This window comes from Hydra viridissima, unplaced genomic scaffold (genome assembly GCF_058129835.1).
Source record: "Hydra viridissima isolate aposymbiotic clone 2 unplaced genomic scaffold, HvirCarnegie_v1 scaffold_10, whole genome shotgun sequence".
NCBI lineage: Eukaryota > Metazoa > Cnidaria > Hydrozoa > Anthoathecata > Hydridae > Hydra > Hydra viridissima.
The window spans coordinates 16,795,971-16,820,241 of NW_028324309.1; the positions used below are offsets into that span (position 1 = coordinate 16,795,971).

The 24,271-nt window shown below is 29.3% G+C and overlaps 1 protein-coding gene across 2 annotated transcripts; it reads right to left on the minus strand.

Moving 5' to 3' along the window:
• Window positions 1-1,194: 1,194 nt before the first annotated feature.
• Window positions 1,195-19,801, minus strand: LOC145180973 (sodium-coupled monocarboxylate transporter 1-like). Of its 2 annotated transcripts, none has more exons than XM_090099373.1 (14): window positions 19,395-19,801; window positions 11,152-11,217; window positions 10,117-10,168; window positions 9,504-9,726; window positions 8,821-8,961; window positions 8,441-8,576; window positions 8,232-8,320; window positions 7,937-8,049; window positions 6,901-6,971; window positions 6,462-6,548; window positions 6,163-6,353; window positions 5,958-6,067; window positions 5,614-5,750; window positions 1,195-1,468 (listed from the first exon to the last, which is right to left on the minus strand). In XM_090099373.1, exons 1-14 carry the CDS (start codon window positions 19,746-19,748, stop codon window positions 1,415-1,417), a joined length of 1,824 nt encoding a protein of 607 aa, XP_089955499.1. In that variant the 5' UTR covers window positions 19,749-19,801; the 3' UTR covers window positions 1,195-1,414. The 2 variants fall into 2 exon arrangements, with proteins under 2 accessions (XP_089955499.1, XP_089955500.1); XM_090099374.1 differs by lacking the exon at window positions 19,395-19,801 and adding an exon at window positions 11,719-14,610.
• Window positions 19,802-24,271: the final 4,470 nt, after the last annotated feature.

Genomic DNA, 24,271 nt, shown 5'->3' on the forward strand with positions numbered 1-24,271 from the left:
AGAAAAAAAAAAGATACTGGAGAGCAGTTTAGTTCAAAGAGACCAACTTTTGAACGCAAAACAACGCCAAGAGCATTTATAACTTAAGCTGACTAAGCTTAAGTTATAAATCTCCCTTCTTTCAGCCATTCGCAGAATGCTGAAAGAAGGGCGATTGATGTGTCATTGTTGTGCCAAGAAACCAAAACTAATTCCTTCCATTAAGAAAAAAAGTTTGGAGTGTCGAAACCACCATCTGTTTAGATGCTTTATTCACACTCTTATTCCTAATTTATTTAAAAATATGTTCTTGTCACTTGATACAAAGATTGTTCTAGATTTGCTTTTTAGACGAGTCAGCCTTTCAACTAATGAAAGACAAAACAGCCTTGTTCGTCGTAGACCAAACAAAAAGTTCCTAACTGCATTGTGGAAATAGTCAAGCATCCACCCTCAGCAATTATCTAATCGCTCATTTATGGGCAAGGAGTAGGATGTCTCTACAAAGTGGTTGGGACGATGAGATAGGACCAGTAAAAAAAATTGCATTTGATTAAAAAAAATGTGTTTGATTAAAAAAAAGAAACTATTTACTTCATCTTCTCACACAAACATTTTATGGGAGAATAGGAAAGTATCTATGCAATTTTTTTATCCTTCCTACTCCAAAATGAAAAGAAAAGATATTTCATCTAGAACTTAACAATAGAGTTTTAATGACTGCACGGAGTGCCATTTTTTCGCTTGCCTATAGCACAAAACTCTTTAAGCCTAGCCCTGAATATTGGGTCAGCAAAATCTCAGTGAACAATATTAGTTAAGTTCAAACGTTTATCGCAAAAAAATCCATTTCAACAAATTTCGAACAGGGTTTTATGTTCAAGATTATATTTATTAGGTATTTTTTTTAGCAAGTGCAACCAGACTCAAGGGCATCAGTCGGTTAGTAGTTTACTTGAGAATATTAAATCGAATTTTTTTTTTTGTAACATTTATTACAATGTTAAATAAACAGATTTTTGTTTAGCAAGTGCAACCAGACTCAAGGGCATCAGTCGGTTAGTAGTTTACTTGAGAATATTAAATCGAATTTTTTTTTTTGTAACATTTATTACAATGTTAAATAAACAGATTTTTGTTTAGCAAGTGCAACCAGACTCAAGGGCATCAGTCGGTTAGTAGTTTACTTGAGAATATTAAATCGAATTTTTTTTCTTGTAACATTTATTACAATGTTAAATAAACAGATTTTTGTTTAGCAAGTGCAACCAGACTCAAGGGCATCAGTCGGTTAGTAGTTTACTTGAGAATATTAAATCGAATTTTTTTTTTTGTAACATTTATTACAATGTTAAATAAACAGATTTTTTGATTTCCTAAAATTATATCACCTGGGATTTATATAAGCGAAAGTTTAGTCTACGATTCTCCTTTCTCATTCTTCTTCGCAGAGCTTTGTCGAGGAGGAGCACATTTGAATAGAACCGAGCTGAAAATAAAATCCCAAAATTTAAAAGATTCTGCATTAATCTTCAAATAAACCAAACATCTTGGCTCATGACATCCACAATCAAAACCGTAATGTTCATGGTGTCCGTGTAATAAAATTGAATTTATGTTTACTATTTTATAAAAGGTTTAAAAATAGTAAATTCATAATTACTCATTTGATAGTATTTAAAACTTGTTTTCCTAAAAAATATATTTTGTGAAAAATAAATAAAAAAAAAAGAAAAGCGAAGAGAAATAAATAAATACCAGATATCAACGGTATTATACTGGGACTCATATCAGCAAATGAAAAAAACCTGGGTTTCACCACCAAAAAATAATGTGTCGGATTCGTTATATTCCGAAAATGAATCGGATAAAATGTCAGCCTATTGTAAGTGCTGCCACAATATATTACAAAAATATCAAACTTCGATCTTCTAACAGAAAAATACATTTGGAGAAAAAGATGAACACATGCTACATTGGGTTCTAGGTGAGCTAAGGTATCCCAGTGTGCTTCATTATATTCAGGACAAAACTTATACGTTTAGGTAAGCTTGACTTCCCCTTGGAAAGACAATATTATTCAACGCATGTAAACAGAAGCATAATTTATTATAGAGGAAATAACTTAAATCAATTAATGGAAAACTTGCACCTCAAATATTTAATAGTGAAAAAAAATTATGATAACAGTTAGTTTCAATTATTTGGGAAATAATTAAATATTTTTATCCAATTAAGTTTTTTGTGTTTTTTGGATAATTTTTTTTTAAAAAAAAAAAAAAAAACTTTGAAAAACTGAACATTTTGCAAACTTTATGAAGCTCCTTTAGGAGCCAGCAGTTTGGTCGGTTTTTTATTATTATTAAAACCGGATTAAAGTAACATGGTTGATATCATTTTAAAGGGTTAAGTATTTACTTTGCTGCATAGTTAGCCTTTTACATTAAAAGTGTGAGAACAAAAATCATGTCTAAAAAATGTCTTTAATACATATTAGTTTCAATAAAATCCGCTCGCTGGCGGTGATGGGTTAGAATCTTCTATATAAAGAGTATCGTTCTTTGCAATAAGTGGAAGCAGAGGTACTAAATTGGTGGGGTAAGGTTTGCAAACAATTTCTTAGATGTCTTGGGCATAATTTACACTTTTAAAAAAATTATGTCAGTTCATGTTCCAGTCAGCACCAAAAAAAACCGGCCGAATTTTTTTTTTTTTGTTGTAGAAAAAATTCACTTTCTATGGGTTTTCAAACCATTTTTACATTGTTTTACACTACCCCAGCAAGCACATAACGTTGAAACAACGTTGAAATAACGTTGATCGACGTTGATCAACGTTATTTCAACGTTGTGTGCTTGCTGGGTACATTACCATTTTTTTTTACACTTTATTTTTATTTATCCTATATCTTATGTCAAAATTGAGTTTATTCTTCTTTTCTCAACAACTTTAGCGTAACATCATAATCGTATTTAGGGTTACATCATAATCATGATTTTATAAAACAACCCACCGCATGAAAGGGTTAACATAATCCTAACCCTGTTTATATATAAAATCTTGTATTTGTTAATGATGCAATATGCTATATTCTTCTTTTATTGACAATTTTTATTAATATATTATATATTTATGTACTTATCTATATCATATATTTATGTAATTATCTATGCTATATTTATGCAATTATCTATATATCATATAATTTTGCAATTTCTATATATTACATATTTATGTATATATCTATATGTCATACATTTATCCAATTATCAATATTATATAATTTTATGTATTTATCTATATGTCATACATTTATGTAATTATCTATATATCGTATATTTATTTATAAACCATATAATTGTACAATTATTCATATATCATATATTTGTGTATTTATCTATATATCATGACTTGTGCATTTATCTATATATTATGTATTTACATCAAATCGGATGAGTATAAAGTACTATTAATGATTTTCTGAAGAAGTATAAAGACACAGGAGAAGCAGCCCCTATTACCAAATGGGGACAAGTTGTTTTGTCTGATGATTCTCCTTTTGACTTTAGATGGCTACAAGATTAATGGCATCATATATCAAAAAACCAGCTCCATGGGCACTTTGTTCATTATGCGAACCAAAGTTACATAGACTTTTTTCTTGATGGCCTATGTACCTATTTTAACAACATAATGATCCTAAGCACACTGCAAAATGTATCAAAGAATATGTTGAAAACAATATGCTTAACTTGGACTAGTGGCCAAGTTAATTACTTGATCTAAATTTAATTAAAAGCCTAAGATCAAAATTAAATGACTCAATAAAAAAAAAAGCGTGTAATGATGAAGCTTGTCTTTTCAATTGTGTTTAAGAGGCATGGAACTTGTTTAAGAGGCTCAGAACCTTTGTTGCTAATGAGGCTGATACTTGTGTATAAGCATGATTTTTTTATATTTATACTTTAAATAAAATCACTTATTTGTTTCTTTTAACTTTACTTAGAGTTTTTGTAAAAATAAACCACAAGAAAAATCTTGGCCGTTATATATCATGTTATAGCTACTTAACCTATTGTTGGAAAACGTAAACTTTCATGAATACTAGAACCATAAAATCTTTAAAGGAGGAAAAAATTCAGAATATGATGAACAACTTTAACGTATTTCTTCATAACACCTGATTTCATGTGCAACACAGGCATCAATATATATTTAAGCTTTGCATTTGGCTCCTTTATGACATGTTTTCTTATCTAGAATTGAGCATGTTTAGTTTTAACTCAGAATAAAAACACGTTCTCCCTGTAAACGTCATACTCTCATGCACAATGTGCACACTTGTAGAATGAAAAGGAAAAAAATGGAAATTTATTTCCGTTGTGAAGATGGACCACGGTTAAGCTTTTTGAAAACTACCTATATGAAGATTCCAAGATTACATGAGATTCCGATTTCTTCAAACAACTCTTTCTACTCATTGCAATAAAGTAGTCCGTCTTCTTGAAGTGAAAGATTGCAAGATCAAGAAAATACTTCATGACGCTTTCTTTGAACGCGTCATTAAAACAATTCTCTAAAACAAATTCTACGGTTTCAACTGGAAAGCAGTTTTCCTCATATTTTTACTCACGTTAAAGTAAGCATTTTACTCAGTTATTGCTCAATTTTACTTTAATAAAAACTTAAGAAAAGTTGTTGAAGTTTTTATTCACGTAAAGCTGACCAATTACTGAGTAAAAGCAATTGCTCATTGTTATTCACCCGGCCTATTGTGGTTCACATTGTGGTTTGATCACAAAGAAGTTTCTAATACAGAAATTTCAAAGTCTTTTAGTTTTGTTCAAGAATGTACAGGAAAATGTTACTGGGTATGAGCCACATTAGTGAAATACCACTTGTTTTGCAACCCCTCGTACCTACCCTTAATTAACAAAACACTTTAAAAAGAAATATATATCGATTGTTGTAAAAGGTACATAAGCAAAATGTCTCAAAAGTAAACGAAGATATTACTAACTTTTTGATATAAAGAATCAGAAAAAATTAAAATTTAATTTTTATAAAACGGGGCCTTGATGATTACGAATGTTTTATAGAAATCTTCAAGATTTTTCTATAAAAGCAAATGCACGGGAGTAGTGAGAGGAAGATAGAGGAAGTAACGCGGGATGTTTGAATATTCTATTAAACAAACTACCTTATCGCTCTCTGGTCATCCTCTGTATGAAAAAAAAAGTGTCATCGGAATGATTACGACGTAATATAATTTTAAAAATTTTAACCGGTATTGTAGTTAGTTTATACCGGAATTTTTGTCATTCCGATGATTTTTTTTTCCGATATCATATAAGAATGATAACGATATGGAAAAGAAATGATACGCAGACCCTTAGTGTTAAATGAAAAAAAAAACATTAAGTTTGTAATTTTTCGAAGAATTAATGTAAACAGGCCCTAGAATTATTGATCAGTGTAAATCAGTGATAATTGTACCATAAAAGATAAATCTTTGATGATGAAAGATGAAACATTAAAAATACAAAAATAAAATACAAAAATACAAAATGCGTTTCCAATGGATGAATTACAAAACTAATAAAAAAAAACTAATAAATCACAAACTTAACTAACGTTTTCAACACTCGCCGTGTTGTCGTCAACTTCATATTTGGTCTTCTTGCAGCAGGATGGAATGAGCGATTGGAAAAAAGCTCCGTAATCGAACAAAAGTCTGTCATCAATCTTTTTTTGATCATCTGGCATCAACACTGAAAAAAAACAAACTTTGAAGTTGTTAGCATTGAAGTTTTTTAATTTTCTTCTCCAAAGTGAAAAAAAAAAAAAAATACAAAATAAAAATGCAATAAGCATTTAAGCAAAAAAAAAGAATGGAAAAATGTAAAAGGTTCGTTCATCATACCCTTAAAAATATTTGCCTATTAAAATTTGCCCTATTAGGTAATAAATAAACTTACGCTTAAAAATTAATGAAAACAGACAACCAGCAGCAAAGGTGAAACTCACGCCGATTGCAGCATACCAAAGATAGGACACTGAATACCAAGATGCTAGCAGGGGGCTTATACTGTACAATATTAAAAAAAGAAATTTGTAAGTAGTTGTAATGTAGTTTTTTAAAATTAAAATTGTCTAAAAACATTAGATTTAAATTTTCGTTACTCAGGCGCTTTATAAATAGGTCTAATCTCTCCACTTCCTCTTTGCCATTCCATTGTTGAATTAGTGGTATTGAAACCAATACATTTATACACATGGACTACAGCTTCACGTTTGTTTGGAGGGTACATCAATCCGCCAATAGCTAGCCATAGCGTAGAAGATACACCAACCAAAGCACCAAAATAAGCTCCCTCGATAGAAAGACGTTTTAAAAGATTTAAGCATGGCCACGGTACAGCTTTCTTATAATAGTAGTTACTAGAGCACATAAAACAGAAAGTAATATAATTTTAAGTTACCATTGAGTTTGAAAATGGCACCATCATTCCAAGGAAAAACAAACCAAGGTAAGGACCTCCAATAATACCAAAAATGCTGTATGCAAGCTAAATAAATGATTGAACTTTTATCTCAACCAATCTGATTAAACATTTCAACCAAAAAAAAAAACTTTTGTATTTAATAAATCTTAATACATTTAAATATAAAAGGGTATGAAATTTAATAATAAATCTTAATAATTGTAACTAACTCATGTTGGACATTAAACATAGAAATTTGAAATAACTTTCTTCTTCTTAGTGATGAAAATAATATAGTAGAAAATTGAAAAGAATAATCAGAGTTAACTAAAAATCTTGCGGAAGAAAATCTGTTTGAATCTGTTTGAATCTGAAAATCTGTTTGAATCAATAAAGTTAAACAATATTTTAAACACAACACGTCATAAACTGGTACCTGCAAAACCATGGAACCAAAAAGCGCCACCAAGAACGCCAATCCAATAACAAGCACTCCCAAACCACAAGCTTAAAGTGCAAACTTTAATTCTAATAATTTGTATTTTAATGAAACATATAAAAGGCGATAAACAGACACATTGATCTGCAATTATCAGAAATATATAGAAACTTGCAAAAATTTCAGATGTTTATGAAAACCTGGAAAATATATTTCGGTAACTTAGTTTTATTATCAGGTAAAAAAAAAAACCACAAACCTTTCACAATTACAAGTTAGATAAAAAATTTATTTAACTTGGAATAGTGTGTGATGAAGTAATCAGGCCTTGTTCATAGAATTGTAGTGCACAATCTGCTCAAACTAAATTTCAAGGTCCTTGCCAATATTTTGGTTTGGAAACTATTATACATGTTAATGATGGAATTGGAGAGATATTTACACTTAGCTTTGAAATGAACTTTTGACATTTTAATTTTCACTTTGCAACGAAGCATCATGTGATCAATGTCAATAGCACCATGTGATCAAAATTGCACCATGTGATCAAAAGCATCAAATCAGTGAAGATCAATATCAAAATTGTTTTTCTCGATGTTTCATCGCAACTTTCAAGTGGAAATCATAAAATATTTAAAATCACACAGTTCTAATGGAAATGTTTTACAAACTTTTGAATTAAAAATTTCACCAGACTTGAAAGCTTTCTAGAAATTTCAGAACACACTTTTTCAACTAAATGACATTGCTCTCAGAGAGTATGTGGGCTAATTTGGATCAACATATATTTTTTAGGAAACTTTCTCTGTAGCAAACTATGCAAAAAAGTTAGTACAGATCATACTTTACTGACACCCATCTAGGTAATCTAATTATGCTATCAATATTGAGCATCAGCCCAGATATTTATAAACTTTTCAATAAAATTTAGTCAATAAAATTTAATTCAATAAAAATGATTTTTTTCTAACAATTAAAATTTATTTTCAAAAAGAAAACATCAAATAAATTCAAAAACAACTAAAGCAATTACCAATAGTTTTAGAAGCATATGTAGATGCGCGATCAGAGATACCAGGTTTTATCTTTTTAACAATATCTTCTAATGCAACAGCCGCCATTGAATTCAATCCAGAGGATGCTGTGCTAATTTTTTTTATTTGAGATTTTAATTACTTGAGAGTATTTTAATTAGAGAATTTGCAGATGTAAAATTGTGACTAAATTAAAAAATTCAAAAAATAAAACTTTTTTTTTTTTCAATTTTTGACTTGAAGCAACTTAGTTGAGCTTTTTACTTCTTCCATAAAACAGAGCACGTAAAATACCTTAAGGCACCACTGAACAAACAGGATGTAAACAAACCAGCAACACCTTTCAAGTGTCCCATTTTGTGAATGATGAAATAAGGCAGCACCTATACAAATATTATAAACATAATATGATATGTTTGATTTAATAATTTATTATAAATATTTAAAAATCTTGCGGAAGAAAATCTGTTTAAACAATATTTAAACAACAACACGTGTCTTACTTGATCATTACTTTTCACAGCTTTTATTCCATTCACCCCAATATTACATTCATGGTAGACTGCATAAATAATCAATCCATCCATAGCGCATAGAAAGACAATGAACATCAGACCAGGAATATTCATTAGAAGAGCCCTATTCAAAAAAACAACAACAACAATTTTCAAACTTTAATAAAAAAAATCGCAGTTGAGTTCCCAAAAGAATAAATACAGAAGCAAAACAAAACTAGATGTAACTTTAAACTTTTTAAACTTCATTCTTTATTAATAATATTTATGCAAACAATTTTTTACACGTTTGGAAATTTTTCTAAAGCATCTGCATCAGCATATCTTTTAAGAATACATAAGTAAAACAATAATACTTTTACACATACTTCTTGGACTCAGTTATAGTTTTTGCAGCTTGAAATCGTTGAACAGCGGGTTGGCAGACAGTCCACACAGGCATTGCAGTGAAAGAGCCTCCAATGGCAAGGGTCCAAAATGTATTTCGAACAGTTGGATCAGGGTTAAAGCTAAAGATGGTAGAAAATTTAATTGGTTTTGATTTTCAAAAAGAAAGTAAAACTGATATAAGGTTTTCAATTTAAAAACTCAACTTTTTTTTGAAAACTTTTTTGATTGGCATACCACTTATGAAAAATAAATGTGTAACTTATATTACTCCATCATTGAAATACAAAGATAAATACAAGAGAGAAGAAAATTGCACGAATTGCATGGCGTTAGAAAAGTACTCCAGTATTTGAAGTCTTTGTCTTTTATTTTAACTTGCTGTAATAAAAAGAAAAAGTAACTGGCAAAATATCAATTTATGCCTAAAGTGTCAAAATTTATTGAGAATATTCATATCACTAATGACTCAAAAAAAAAAAAAAAATCCAATCATAAACTACAAACAACAATAAAAACAACTAACGAAAGTATTAAAAGGCAATAACTCAGTCAAAAAATTTTTTTACTATTTTTAAAGCTTTTGGTATTCCCTAAGGCATTCACTAACGATTCTTGAATAAGCCAAATATATATGCAAACAAAAATGCCTAAAAAAACTCACTCAAAAAACTTCAATCTTTCTCCTTTTGAAGCAATACTAAAAAGGTTTTTGAAACCGCCAAGTTCTATGAGTCCTATAATCATTACAACAAGTAAACCAGCCACCATAACGCCAGCTTGAAATACATCTGTCCAAATTACTGCTTTCATACCACCCAATGTTGTATAAAATGTGCAAACAACACCTGTGCTGATGATGGTAGCAGTGAGTGGTATTCCTGCAACTATAGCAACAAATTACACATTGCAAGTTAGGAGATAGTTTAACACTAAACCTAACTATCTATGCAATAAATTTATTTACATTTATGCTAATTTATGTTTAAATTTATTTTGTACTCATCATATACTTTTATTCAGAAGCAAACTCTCAAACCAAAAACTTAATTTTAAGACAATTATAATATATATACTTTAATATATATAATTATAGTATATATGAAATGCAAATAAAAAATTAAAAAACAAATTTTAAAAAAAAAAAAACTTTTTTGTTTTAATTTTTGCAGAGAAAACAACTTTTGTTGGTGACATACCTAACTCTAATGCTAAAAAATAAAAAAATAAAAAATTTCACACCTAACTCTAATGCTAAAAAATAAAAAATTTCACACCTGACTCTAATGCTAAACTTGGAGCATACAACACCACTGCAAGATACAGAATCTAAGAAAAGAAAAAATACATCTCACTCTGACAAAGTTATGTGACATCAATTATGACAAAAATAGGCATGTTGTGATCAAGAGTTGAATAAGGATTGTATGGTAATTTCTGATGGGTTCGGACTGAGTGATTATGTGATGGATCAGGATGAAGAGTGCATTAAATTATTCATGACATTTAACTTTACATTTCATATAACTTATACTAAAACTAAAATTTAGTTTTAATATCAGTTATATGAAATGTAAAAAATTAAAGCTGCATAAAATTGTTATAAAAGTGCCCCCTAAATGCAAAACTAACTTGACTTCAATATTATAAGTTTTTAATGGTTCTAATTGGATAGCAAATTGTCCTTTAAATACATCAGTTAGGTTTCAGTTGGTGACATACCTAATATGTAATATGATAGACAATAGAGCTTGAGATAGATAATTGAAAATTTTAGTAGATAACTGAAGCTTTAAAATTTTTGTTAAGCCACTTAAACTTAAAAGTTAAACTTAAGACACTTTGATGAAAAATCTTAGTTTTTTAATAAAAAAGTTTGTTCTGCATCAAAACAACATGCTGAAATTAAAATAATATAATAAAGTGCTTTAAGTATCTATTTCTTTCTCAATATCAATGGCTGAAATAATGCCCAATCACTGATCAAATGCTAATGAGATTACGATATTTATTTAATATTGATGTTCAGACATTTGGATATTACATGATTTGTTAAAATATATAATAAAATTATTATAATATAAAAAAATATATTATTTAATTATTATAATGTAAAAAAATATACTATAAAATTTGTTAAAAAACAATATCTTGAGATCTTAAGAGAGGATGGTTCTTGATAGGTGCATATTATTATGTGTATATAGTGTGTATTATTTTGAGCTCTGTGTTGCCATTCTACACTTTTTAACTTTTTCTGTTTTGAATAAATATAACAATGTAAACAAATATTAATAAATAAAAATGCTTACATATTGTACCATAACAAGAACACATCCTAAAGATCTGACACCTGGTGAGAATCTTTTTTCCAAATACTAAAATAAAAAAGCATATACATTTATTCAATATAAAACTGGTTAAGAATTACCTACCACTTAACATATCATTCAACTTGACCATCTTCTAATTCAAAAATGATTACCAAAACTGTATGACAGCCAACCCATTGGGTGGGGTTTATTGTCAGAGTAGTTTTAGATAAACTTTTGCTTAAGTCACTGTCATGAAATTTTTATCATAATTATCAAAATGAATCAATTATCTTTGCTCAAAAAAAAATTAATTAGGAGAACATACATCTGGCGCAAACTTTGGAAACATGAAATTTGTTTAATTATGCTTAATTTATTTAATTATACATAATGTCATCACTTTTTAACTTTTGAATATAAAGTAAAAACTTTATATAAATTTTGAATATAAAGTAAAAACTTTTATAGCTGAAAAGAGTTTGTGGTTTTGTTGAAATTTTATTTGACTGCCTGTTTAAAACTTTTTTATATTTCATCCATTTAACTTGTATCTAATCTACATACCCTTAAGACGTGAACATTCCACTCTGGTGGCTGGCTGATTATTTGACCAGCTAAGCTATCAACTCAACCATTTCATCAAGGAGAGATAACAGTTTTTGCTAGTTCTTGGAAAAAAATTGCCTTTGATAAAAATGAATCATGAAAACTCATTAAGAACATTTCTAACTAACTGTGCAAGTAATGCAGCACAACTTCCAATAATAATCATCTACCCAACAAAACTGTATATATTCTAAATGTGTCACTTCTTCACAGACTTAGCATTTCTTTTTTAACAACATTTTTTTTTTATTATGCCATGCATAAAAACAAAAAAAAAAGGATGAAAAATTTATTTTCTTATCAGAAAAGCCGATATCCTCACTTATATTGAAAGGATGCAAGGTTCAATCATCTTTAAATTCATTATTAGACTGGCAAGCAAAATTATACTTACAGCAGAACTAACTTTAAGATTTAGTCAATCATTTTGTTTCCAGCCCAAGTAGTAAATAAAAACCTACTTTTGAAACTAAATATGACATTTATTAGAGAAAAGTTTACTTTAATTATTGGCATACCTTTTTTTTTTCCAGCACTTTGTTTAAATTTGATACACTAACCCTGAACACATCTATTACTTAAAGTAAGTTAATTTTTATATTGTAATTATAGAATTTAGCTAGATGTGGAGGTTCCCCTTTGTTACTAACATCTAACTCAAAACGTTTGGATTTGATGTTACCAGCTTATTTGTAACATCTACACTTCCCATTAATGATTTCAATTATTTTTGAAGATTTTTTTACAACTGTATGGACTTTTTACTTTTCTCAACAGTGAAATTTTATTTAAAGATTAACGTTAAAAGTACAAAAACAAAAAAAATTTTATATTTAGTTGTATATTTCATTGTATCATTCAGAGCTGTTGAGAGAGGAAGGCTGGTGGGTATTTTGCCCTGGCCCTCCCAGTTAGAGTCATGAAAAAAAACTTTTTTCCAAGCTTTTTTTCACAAGATTTTTGAGTGCAATGCATTTTTTGTAAATAGAAAAACTTGTAAATATAATTTTTAAAATAGGAAAAAATGGTTTCATATGACCTTTTTTCCTTTTTTTTAGTGATGCACAAAAACCACAATAATGAAGGAATTTAGCCCGTTGTAAATTCTGCAGGAGAGGTGGTGACCGGAAAGCTCTTTCCCAACCTTAGAGCAGTCCATGGACTCTAAAGACCCACCAGAATAGTTGGTCTGGGCTTCTTTGTTCATCCTCTTGATGGGCCTGGTACCATTTAAGTGCCTAATGTATGCATGTATTTGCATCATTAAAGATTTTGCATAACTAAATACTAGAATACTATTTATTGGTGCATGTAAATTTTTACAACCTCATATGGCCATGGCCTTACAAGATAAGTTCTGGTGTAAAAACACTGAAATAAACTATTGGTTTTGAAGTTTTTTTGATTTTTTGAAATTTTATAATATATAATAATTGGATAAAACTATATTTGAGTAAATATGTAACAAACTATATAACAAAACTCAGTAGTATGATTGAAACCATAATGCCATTAAATCACTTGTTAGATAAGATCATTGACTTTCTCAGCACTTTTACACTTCATATCTTGTATGATTTTAACACAATTTTTGACACAAATGTTACTTCTTTGTATCAGAATTGTTCATATTAAGCAATTCAAGATTGTATGAGAGTAGCACAAAAGTAAATAAGGCATAAAATGCTCTAGAGTTCCACCATGAATTACTTATAGTATGATAATATTAGTAGGCATTTTCCAATCATTATAAAAACTTCATATCATCGAACCATTTAATCCTTTTAACTTTTGCTTTTTACATTACTTTGTTGAAAGTCATTTCTTAAGTTGTAGTTATTACTGCTTAGTTGTTACTGACTTGGACAAAATCATTTGATATATTTGGAGATGCTGTGTTTCCACCAAGATTTTGGTGATTGACTAAATTTCTTAAAACTAAAACCAACACTTGATGTTCACATTCTATATACAGAGGTATAGGAGGCTTTTTTTCTTTAAATTTCTGTAGAAACAATTATAACAACTCCATTTTTTACTCTACTCTTGACACTTGTGGCATCATAGACTAACTTTAATGCTTTCCAATGACTGGTAATAACTTAGTTATTCTGTTAAATATTGTTAATGCTTTCCTATCACTAAGCTAGTGAAGCTAAGCAAACTTCGCAGTTCTAATTTTCTAATGCAACAACTTGAATTTCTTGCTTGTTAATTTTCTTAACATCAAAGTGCAATGCTCAGTTTTCATTGTAAATGATTTTCTTTAAAGTTCTGCTGCATTTTCCGTGATTTTCTAAAACATGTTTATATATTGCAGGTTGAGTTGGTAAAGGAATGTTAATACCATAGTATAATAATTGTTTGAAAACTCTTGTTGATTTAGAGGAACTTTAATTTTAGATTTAGAGGAAACTAGCCTGTTTTTTTTTTTTTGTTTTTTTTTTTTTTTTCAGTGGAATATCGTATTATTTTTTTTTTACTTTAGCAGGAGCCTCACCACTGTAACAAGTTTCTGAAGATGTTAAAATACTGAATGCAATTGAAGATGTTACAACTTTGCACAATAAAGGAAGATTAAATGTACTATTGCTTGAGGCATTTCTTTTAATTTCATGTTGCTAATTTTTGTAGATGTAGTTTTACTTGAACTGTTGTTGCATAACCAACTTCTCCTTGCAATTTAACTTGCATTTCGTAAAATTGTTTATCTTCATTTTTCAACCAGATCACATATGTTTTGGTAATATCAAACACTTTTGCAAATATAAGTTGAGTACTTTCATTATGGTATTTTAAAAACATCGCATTTGTTAACTAACATTTCAGTTTTCCTCACTTTTTTGTTATGAATGAAAAATTAAACTTTTCCCGCAATTCATTTTTTTTTTTTAATTTAACTTTTCCCGCAATTCATTTAGTTCATTAGCCACCATTTTAAACCTTTTTGACATTTTTCATTTTGAGTAAGAAACTAGTAGGAACTAGTAGAAACCTATAGCGTTTTTATAGAAATATTTCAATCTGTGTCCTGGAGTCGGTTTTTGTAAAAGAAAAGCAAAAGGGTGCAATATATCACATATTTGCACTATTTCTCATCATGTAGGTCTATGGCCATGATAAAATTTAAAAAATTTTTAAAATCTTATAACCCTAGTGTATATAAAATATTTGTAATAAAAATTTATTTAAGGGAATAATTTTTGCTTTGAAGATAAATAACATTAAAAGTTTCACTTTGACACCTTCATTTTATTTAAAATTTGCCACAATCCAGATCAGGCTTGGTTATGCCATAAAAAAATTGTTGTTTTGTTTCAGGAACTTCTTAAACTATTTTAATTCTTTTTCTAATTTGCATACAATTGAAAATCCTGGGCATAAAAATGAAGTAGTCTAACCCGAAGGTATTCGACGTAAGACTTGGTCATTTTTTATTTGATAAATTTTGAATGTCTAGTAGCCATCTAAATACTCATCTAAAAGCGTATGAATATTAACACACTCTTTGATCAACGACCGTCTGACAATATATTTCAAGAACAAATCGCACATGGCATCTTGTTTGAGATTAACATACATTCCAAAAAAAAAAAGCAACACAGCAGTAGATCACAAAGAATACATGATGTAAAGTAAATAAAAACTGTTGTGATTTTAGACGAATGTATTATTGATATTATCAAAGATAATTTAAACAGAAATTTCATAAATTTTCACTTTTTTATAATTTTAGCTGAAAAGCAAATGGAAAATCAAAACTAAAAATCAGTTTACATCAGCTTGTTTATTATTTTTAGATTTAATCTGATTTATGTAACCATCAATACAGTGTAGCGTTTTTACAATAGAGCAACTTCTTTTTATCAATTTCGCCCATTTCCTGGCCCACTAGACGGTCTTAATTTCTTAGTCTACAGGTTCCGAGTTCGCGAGTCAAGATTGATGAGATTTACAACATTTTTAATGTTGTATTCTAATGTTAAGGTAATAATCAAATCATCATCATCATCATCTTTATCATCATCATCATCATCATCATCATCATCATCATCATCATCATCATCATCATCATCATCATCATCATCATCATCATCATCATCATCATCATCTTCATCATCATCATCATCATCATCATCATCATCATCATCATCATCATCATCATCATCATCATCATATATATATATATATATCAAAGTCATCCATTAAACTGTAATTTCATTTGGTTATTGACAATTCGACAAGTACTTAGCACGTTTTCTCATTTTTTTAAATCCAATTTTGTAGCCATTTTATTTTTTTTAACTAGTTTCATTAAAATCCATGAGTTACATCTTTCTTATCATTTTATCAAATATTAGTAAAATTATAAAAATTATAAAGTTAATTATGTAATAAAAATCAATGAGCAAATAAATAATTTTAGTAAATTTACATTTTATTTCTGATGAAATAGTAGAAAACTATCTAATTATATTTTTCTTTTTCTTTTTTTTACAGATATATATAAATCTAGAGTAGGGTAGCTAGAAATTTTATAGAAATATTTCAATCTGTGTCCTGGGATTGCTTTTTTGTAAAAGAAAAGCAAAAAGGTGCTATATATCACAAGTTTGCACTACTTCTCATCATGTAGAGCTTTTTAAAATGTTATAACCTTAGTGTATATAATACATACACTAATGTCTAATGTAATGAATGGGCGGGGCTAGTTGAGCATAGGGGCAAGTTGGGCAACTAAGATATCTCAAAAACTACGCAATAAATGACAAAACATCTAATGGATGAAAGTATAGGTATATATAATGATAATAAAATGCGCATGAAATGGTTGTTGGACCGTGGTCAAGTGAGATGCATGGTCAAGTGAGATGCATGGTCAAGTGAGATGCATGGTCAAGTGAGATGCATGGTCAAGTGAGATGCATGGGCACTTTTTTAATTTTAGACCAAAAGAACAAAAAAAAAATTTTTTGCAATTTTTTTTAGGTCCTTAAAAAAACATTATACGGATACGGAGAAAGAAATTTTGTTGGGTAAACATTTTAAGGTCCATAAACACTTTTAAATTAATCATTATTAAATACTCTTAACAATTTAAAAATAATATCCGAAATCCTTTTTTTAAAAAAATATGTTAACGTGATTTAAAACCATAAAATTTTTGCTTCTTTTAAAAGTATTTTTACTTAAATATTACTTATACAATAAAATATATATGACAAAAGTTCAGAAATAAAAATTTTAACATACTAACTTTATTTTTAACTTACCCCACACAGCTGCTCAACTTACCTCGCTGGGGTAGGTTGAGCAGCTCAGTAAACTTTAGGGAATAATTTCTCTAAAAAATCTAAAAACGTTTTTTTTTCTTAAGCAATTTTTGGCAGAGAAAATTATCTCTCTAATAGTAAAAAAATTATGTATATTCGACGCACCGTTCAAAAGATCTATTAGATTTAGTAAAAATTGCTCAACTAGCCCCGCCCTACTCTACAAACATGATGTTCATAAATCTAAATATATTATAGTGTTATATTGGCTATACACCATAATCTAAATATATTACTGTTATATATTTAGATTATAGTGTATTGCCAATAGAATGGAAAATCCTCTATCAGTAGCGGTGCGCACAATAAACTTACGAAATTTCAATTAAAATCGAAAATGACTTTTATAGTAATCTGCGCATAACTGATTTTAGACTGCGTATAATTGACTTCTGTCTGGGCATAATAAACATTCGAATGATATGGAGACATCAAATAATAATCTGAATCAATATTTTTAAAAAGATTTTTGTCAGTTTTTCTTATCTTTTTTTTTAATAGAAGTACAAAAGTTCTTTCTGAAAAAAAATGTACAAGCTCTAAGGAGAAGATGGGGCTCTGCAAAAGGTCAGCACCTTTAAAGAGAAATGAAATTTTTTAAGTTGACTACAAAACCTGCCAAATGTTAAATTCCCATTTGCTTATTTTAAAAATTGTTAAAATTCAATATGTACAAGCATTCTTTGTTTTAAATCTTTTGATGTAACTTGATAGAATAACAAAGGCCAATGTCGCTTCTTGCCAGGGAACGTCAGGGAACGTTTTGCTGCATTCTCTTTTACTGGAATCCCAACCTGCCTTTACTTATTTACAACAGAACTGGGGCAAAGCCAGGTCTACAACTAACACTGAAGTTGACACAAGAAGCTAAATTTTTTTATTTGTGTAACTTCAAACAAACCAAGTTAAGCATCTCTTCTTATAACACAACTTTTGAGAGGCAAGATAATAAGGAAATAGGGCGTTTTCAATTTGTTGATTTAGCGCCACACCTCCAATCAGAGTAATTTGAAACATATAGAATAGTAATAATAGAATTTTAAAAAATTAAAATTGATGATAGTTGGAAGTTATCATTTATAGTATATTATATGAAAAAATATACTATAAATGATAACTTCCAACTATCATCTATTTTAATGGGTGAAAGCGACAAAATTTTTTTGTCGCTTTCGCCCAGTGTTACTGCACCCCGTTCGCACACCTTTATTTGTAACACCTTTTATAATTATTTACTTTCGAATTACTTTTTTATTGACTTATCGAGTAAACGATCGGTGTTTACCTTTTACTTTTGCTGTTTTTTTGGTAACAAAGAAATTTTTAAATGAGTTAAAAAAATTCTTTTTCACCAAAAAAAAAAAAAAAAAAAAAAAAGCTTCATTTTAAACTTTGTTTTAAAACAAACTTATTTAACTATGTTTTGATGTAGATGCCGAAGCCGAAGCTGATCTCGACGCTGATCTAAAAAAAGCGAACAATGGCTAAAAGATCATTATGAACTGTCGACGTTTAAAGCAGTAATGGTGAAGTTGAATGGATCGGTCGCCAAAGTGTAGCATTGCAACAATCGTTCACACATTTCACACGTCTACTCATTTAGAATGACGCTCCAAATATCAAAAAAAAAAAAAAATTTCAAAACAATCAATCATTTTTTGCTTGTTCTAGAAAGGCAATTAAGGTCCGAATAATGCGCCATATTTAACTATGCCCAATAATAATGAGGGGGGTTTAATGGAATAAAACTTATAAGTGATTTTTTTAATCTCATGATCAACTACTCGGACGAAAAAAGAAATAAGAGAAAACAGTTTTGTATCACAAAGCGTCAAAAGTTTTTTGGTTTCATCTATTTTAACGCAGTGTTTTTAAAATATCTGTTGATAAATTTAAAACAGATATTTAAGAAGTAGCTTTTCTCATAATTTATTCTCATAAATTAGTGTACTCACTTCGTTACTCGAAAAGTTTCAAAAATAAAAATAAAAAAAAACAACTAAAAACTGAGAAAAACACTTTTTGACGAATTTGATATTTTAGTTATATTTATTATTAAACGGCGAATAATATTGAATTAAAATTTGTAAAGTCAAAGTTGTGCACTAAATGTTGTAAGTTGAAGATGCGGAGACGAGATGGATTTTGTCAATTCATCACTTTTTAATGGTTATTTAATTTATTCAAAAGTAAATTAAAATAAATTATGAAATCGTAATTTATAAAGAACTTGGCTTGAGTTAAACATAAGTGACCTGTTAATTGTCAATAAGGTAAAACTATAAAATTAAGAACTCATACCTCATTTGAACTAACTACTTGCAACTTGTAAAAGATAGGCAAAAATATTGTTGAGCTGACCAGAACAATTATCACGTAAGATATGCACAATACAACATATTGTATGCCGTACGTAAATATTTCCGATGGAACACCCAGCAGTGTGATTGCAGATAAGTATGAAGCAAGCAGCGACACAAATAGCGGGAACCAAGTCATATCACGCCCAGCCATTAAATATTCTTTTGTATTTGTTTGCTTACCGCCACAAGCGAAGTATATACCTACTATGCTTGATATCAATAATGTTGCAGCAAACACCAAATAGTCTGGAACAGAGAAACTATTTGTGTTCATTGAGTTTTTATCGGCCATTTTTATATCTACTAAAAGAGAAATAAATTGTTTTGTGTTACTCTTTAAAAACAAGATACTGGTCTTAATCTTCAAAAGCCATTCTTACATGCTATTCTTCAAAATATTAAAGGGAGAAAAATCATTGATAGAGTTTCGTTAGCATCATCAATTTATCCAAAAAGCAATTAATTTACCATCTTGAATAAAATCTCGTTTCTGTTCCTCGCAATCGAGGTTCAAAATCGCGTTTAAGCTTTAAAAGATTCTGATAACAACAAATAACATTTTTAAACCTCCATTAAAATGAATTTTTACATGCAAGCATCTTTTGTTCGGCGGGAGAGGGGGTTGGTGTTATAAAACAAATAAGTATGTATTTTCATGAACTTTTTTGTAAAAATAAAAATTAATGCAAAAATTGTTGGAGATTTTTTTTATGTTTAAAAAATCAAAAGCGAGACGTAATTATCAATTTGTAATTTCCTTTTAGAATCGTGAAGATATTTCGTATTTTTTTTAGCCGCGAAGACATTTTCGTAGCACGATAATTTTTACGTTTACACGAAGTGTTACGAAGGCGTAAGTTTTATAACAACGACCCCAACTGGGCTTTAATTACTTCAACAATCTATTAAGAAACAAATCATTAATAACTTCTGTAATAAACTTTTCTTTTTTCTATGAAAAATTCCATAAAAAAAATTTAGTTGCAATTTTCTTTTGCAAACCATAGAACATGCTCCAACAAAAAATCAATTTCTAGAGTAATGCAATTGGCTTATGAAAAATTGGTTTACAAAAAAAGTATGTAAATATTGTTTCACATTTTCTAAAATCATAGCGGTTGGTGTTTTGCTTGTACACGCCAAATTATAAACGAGCAGTAAAACCATAAAAGATTAAACTCATTTTATCATCATCACTTCTTCAAAGTCATCTTATCATTACTTCTTCAAAATGAATTGTACTCAGGCGTACTTCCACGCAGCCGACTCTAATGAACACAATTTTTGAACCAACACTTCCTCTCACGCAGACACTAAATGTGTTGTGTTAATTCTTCGAACTTCACACATTTCAGGTTCTGCTTTTATTTATCTTTTTCTTAAATGTAATGAAATATCAGTCTACAATAGGTTTTGTGTCAACATCAACGGTCAAAACTAACAGCGTAATACATAATTATCATGCGAAATCTGAGATACTTTTTTTGAAATATTTTATTGGAAGAAATCTAATGTTATTGATTTAAATAGCTTAATGAAATAGTACAACTTTTGTAGACAAACAAGATGTTCATTTGTTTTGAATTCATACTGAACAACACTTCAGATGAATATTTTAAAAATTATTACTTCATTAGAGAATTATTGATTACACATAACCAGTTCCGAGATCAAACATCTAAGATTTCAAATTCAAGTTTTTACCATTTATTTCCGTCGTTTGCCTTTTATCTACAGACGTCCGTGCATATAACCTAAATTTTGTCAACAATTGAGATGTTTTGCAATATTATCTTAGGCACTTACAATTTCAGTTTAATGTTTGTTTTGATAGAAAACTTTCCTGCTTTTCACATTAAGTTTTGGGGAAAAAAATTCTTTCGTTATGATATCAGGGAGAAAATCCCCTGTAGTATTACAGTTGAGATTTGACTTTGAGGTTTGGAAATACGGTAGGTTAAGATTAGCTAAATAGCGTAAGAGCTCTTTAACATGTGATCTGCGGAACATTTTCAGTTCCGCAGTTCTTTTTTAAAAGATTTATGTGTACTTTTTTCTATGTATCAAACTCTTTTTAATTATGTGTCATATCTGCATTTATATTGTTTGCATCCGAATTCATTTATATTACTTTATAAATGTTTGTAATATATTTATAAATACTTATAATAATTACTTTATAAATGTAAATTGGGGTAAAAGAGTAAACGGTTCACCTTCAGATTTTTTTTTTTTTTAACTTTATTTAGAGGACTTTTTACACTATATAACAATTTAAAAAAAAATTTACATTGATAATTTAAGAACAAACCAATTTTTATGAAATATATATATATATATATATATATATATATATATATATATATATTTATACCGCAAAATTAACGCACCACTTATATATTTTGATTTATTTTAATTGTCGTCAATATTGTCATATATTTTGACAAACAATATTAAGAATAGAACACATGAACAGAATTATTTCGATGATAATAATAAAATTATTATCATCGAAATAATTCTGTTCATGTATTCTATTCTTGAGGATGGTGAAAAAAAAAGGATGGTGAAAAAAAACAAAACAACTAAAACCAAAGACATGGTTCGCTTAACAAAATAAAGTAAAATAATTATTGCTGTTATGCACACTTATACAGCTTAAATTGAAACGCTTTTGACTTATCAGTAACTAGTGTTACCACTTCTTGATGTTATTATAGCCTGACAGTGCAGTGGGATCAATTAGAGATCTAACAGTTTCTTGAAGAATATCTTCCCACACACGGATAAAACTTTGTCGCAGCTCGTCAAGCTTTTTGGGTGGTGGATGTTGGCTTTTAACACAGCATCCCATTATTTCCCAAAGATGCTCTATTGGGTTCATATCTGGACTGCAAGCTGGCCATTCCAAAACTTGTATATTAACATTATTTAAGTATTTTGTAACAATATGTGCTGTATGTGGTCTAGCATTATCCTGCATAAGAAGGAATCCATCTCCAATGTACGGTACAAAAGGCACCACAAAAGGTTCTAAAATTTCTGCTATGTACCGTTGAGAAGTCAAACGTCCGCCATCAACAATAAAAAGCTCTGTACGAGCTGCTAATGATATTCCGCCCCATACCATCAATGAGTCGTCTCCATATTAAGTGGTTTCTCAAATGTTACTAGCGAAATGTCTTTCATTTGGTCTTTTATACACTCTTAGGCAGCGATCAGAACTTACAAGGCAAAATCTTGACTCGTCTGTAAATAAGACCTGTCCCCAATCATGAATTTTCCAATTCATATGCCTCCTTGCAAAAGTCAGTCTGTTTCTTCGGTGGTGTGCAGACAATCTGGGACTAGTAGCTGCTGCCCGAGGTCGTAAATTTAAAGCACGAAGTCTTCTTATGGTATCTTGGCTAACAGCAGTTCCATGAACCTCAGTAGGTTGTATTTGACGACTTCATGCAGTAGTGAACCGTTCTCTCAGTGTTCGAAGCATTAAAAATTGGTCCTCCACGGTTTTGGTAGCTCGTGGTCTGCCTTGGCCAAGTCGTCTAGCATGATCATTGTTCTCTACAAACCAACTGCTGTCAGAGACACTCCAATCTTCTACCAAGCTGGTAGAAGATTGGAGTGTCGAAATTAAATAAGGTAAACGGAATAAAACTTACAAAAGGCGTAACAATAAACATTATTATCATTTTTGTAATCGATAAATCCAGGAAATACATAATATTTTTCAAAGTAAGTCGGAATTTATAAGTGGTGCGTTAATTTTGCGGCTAAGTACGTATATACATACATACAAATTTATATATAAAACAAAAAAGTATACAAACTTTTTGTTAACTAAATTTGAGTCGTTCAAGGGTCATAAGTAGGTCTGCAGCATTTTTTCATGCAAAAAAACTCTTTTCTGTTTTTTTTTTGTTTTTGTTTTTTTTGATGAATAAGATTGACGAATGCAAGACTTGTAACAAGAAGCTTCAGATTGGTACTTCACATATTGCCTTCGAGTCTTTCTGTAAAGCGTTGCAATACAAAGCGTTGCATTTGATTTGTTGCCTCTGAAATTTTACTTAGTGATTTTTTGTCAGGTTAAAAAATGAGTTACATTCGTTTGTGTTTTATAACTTTAACTATAAGTCATTTTTTTAGCCGCGCTCGTTCTAACGGATAAGTCATTTTTTAGCCGCGCTCGTTCTAACGGATAGGTGTCAGCAATTAGGATGTTTACTCTTCCCCCCGATAAAAATCTTTCCTCGATTTTTTCGTTTACAACTTTTTTTTTCCGATCGAAGCGAATTCTTTGAAAATAGAGTTTTGATCTTCATAAAATGTTTTACAAAATTTTTTACTTTAGTAAAATTTAATTTCAGTTTCGAGAGTTTAAACTTGAGTTTTTTCTAAAAAGGTTTTTTTTTTTTTTTATCAGAGTGAGAATTTTTAAACAAAGTAAAGACAAAAAAAAAAGTTTTTAAAATAACTTTTACATCTTCAGATGGGGGCAGAAATTTCTCTGCAGGTGCCACAGCTTTTTAAAGATCTTTTTGTTTTAGCATTAAATAAGTACAAAAAGAAACAAAGTTGCTTAACCATCACTTTTTTTTTTTCGTTCACTCTTGCCCAAGTTTACTATATTTGATGACGGGAAAAGTAGAAGAGCATTCCGGTAAAGTAACTTTTTCAGACCCACCCCACCCCTTTTTTCTTTTTAACAGTTTTAAATGTATTTTCTTTTTTTTAAAGGTGCTAATTTTTTGTTAACAATTCTAATTCGAATAAGTTGTCGATTTAAACTTTTAATACTCAAAATTTTAGAGT

Coding starts and splice junctions, on each gene's coding strand:
- LOC145180973 (XM_090099373.1), bottom strand. CDS start 19,748: ATGGCCGATAAAAACTCAATGAACACAAATAGTTTCTCTGTTCCAGAC. Junction 6,354..6,461: donor TGCCATTTTCAAACTCAATG/GTAACTTAAAAT, acceptor CTTTCTATCGAG/GGAGCTTATTTTGGTGCTTT. Junction 5,751..5,957: donor GTTTTCATTAATTTTTAAGC/GTAAGTTTATTT, acceptor GTTTTTTTTCAG/TGTTGATGCCAGATGATCAA.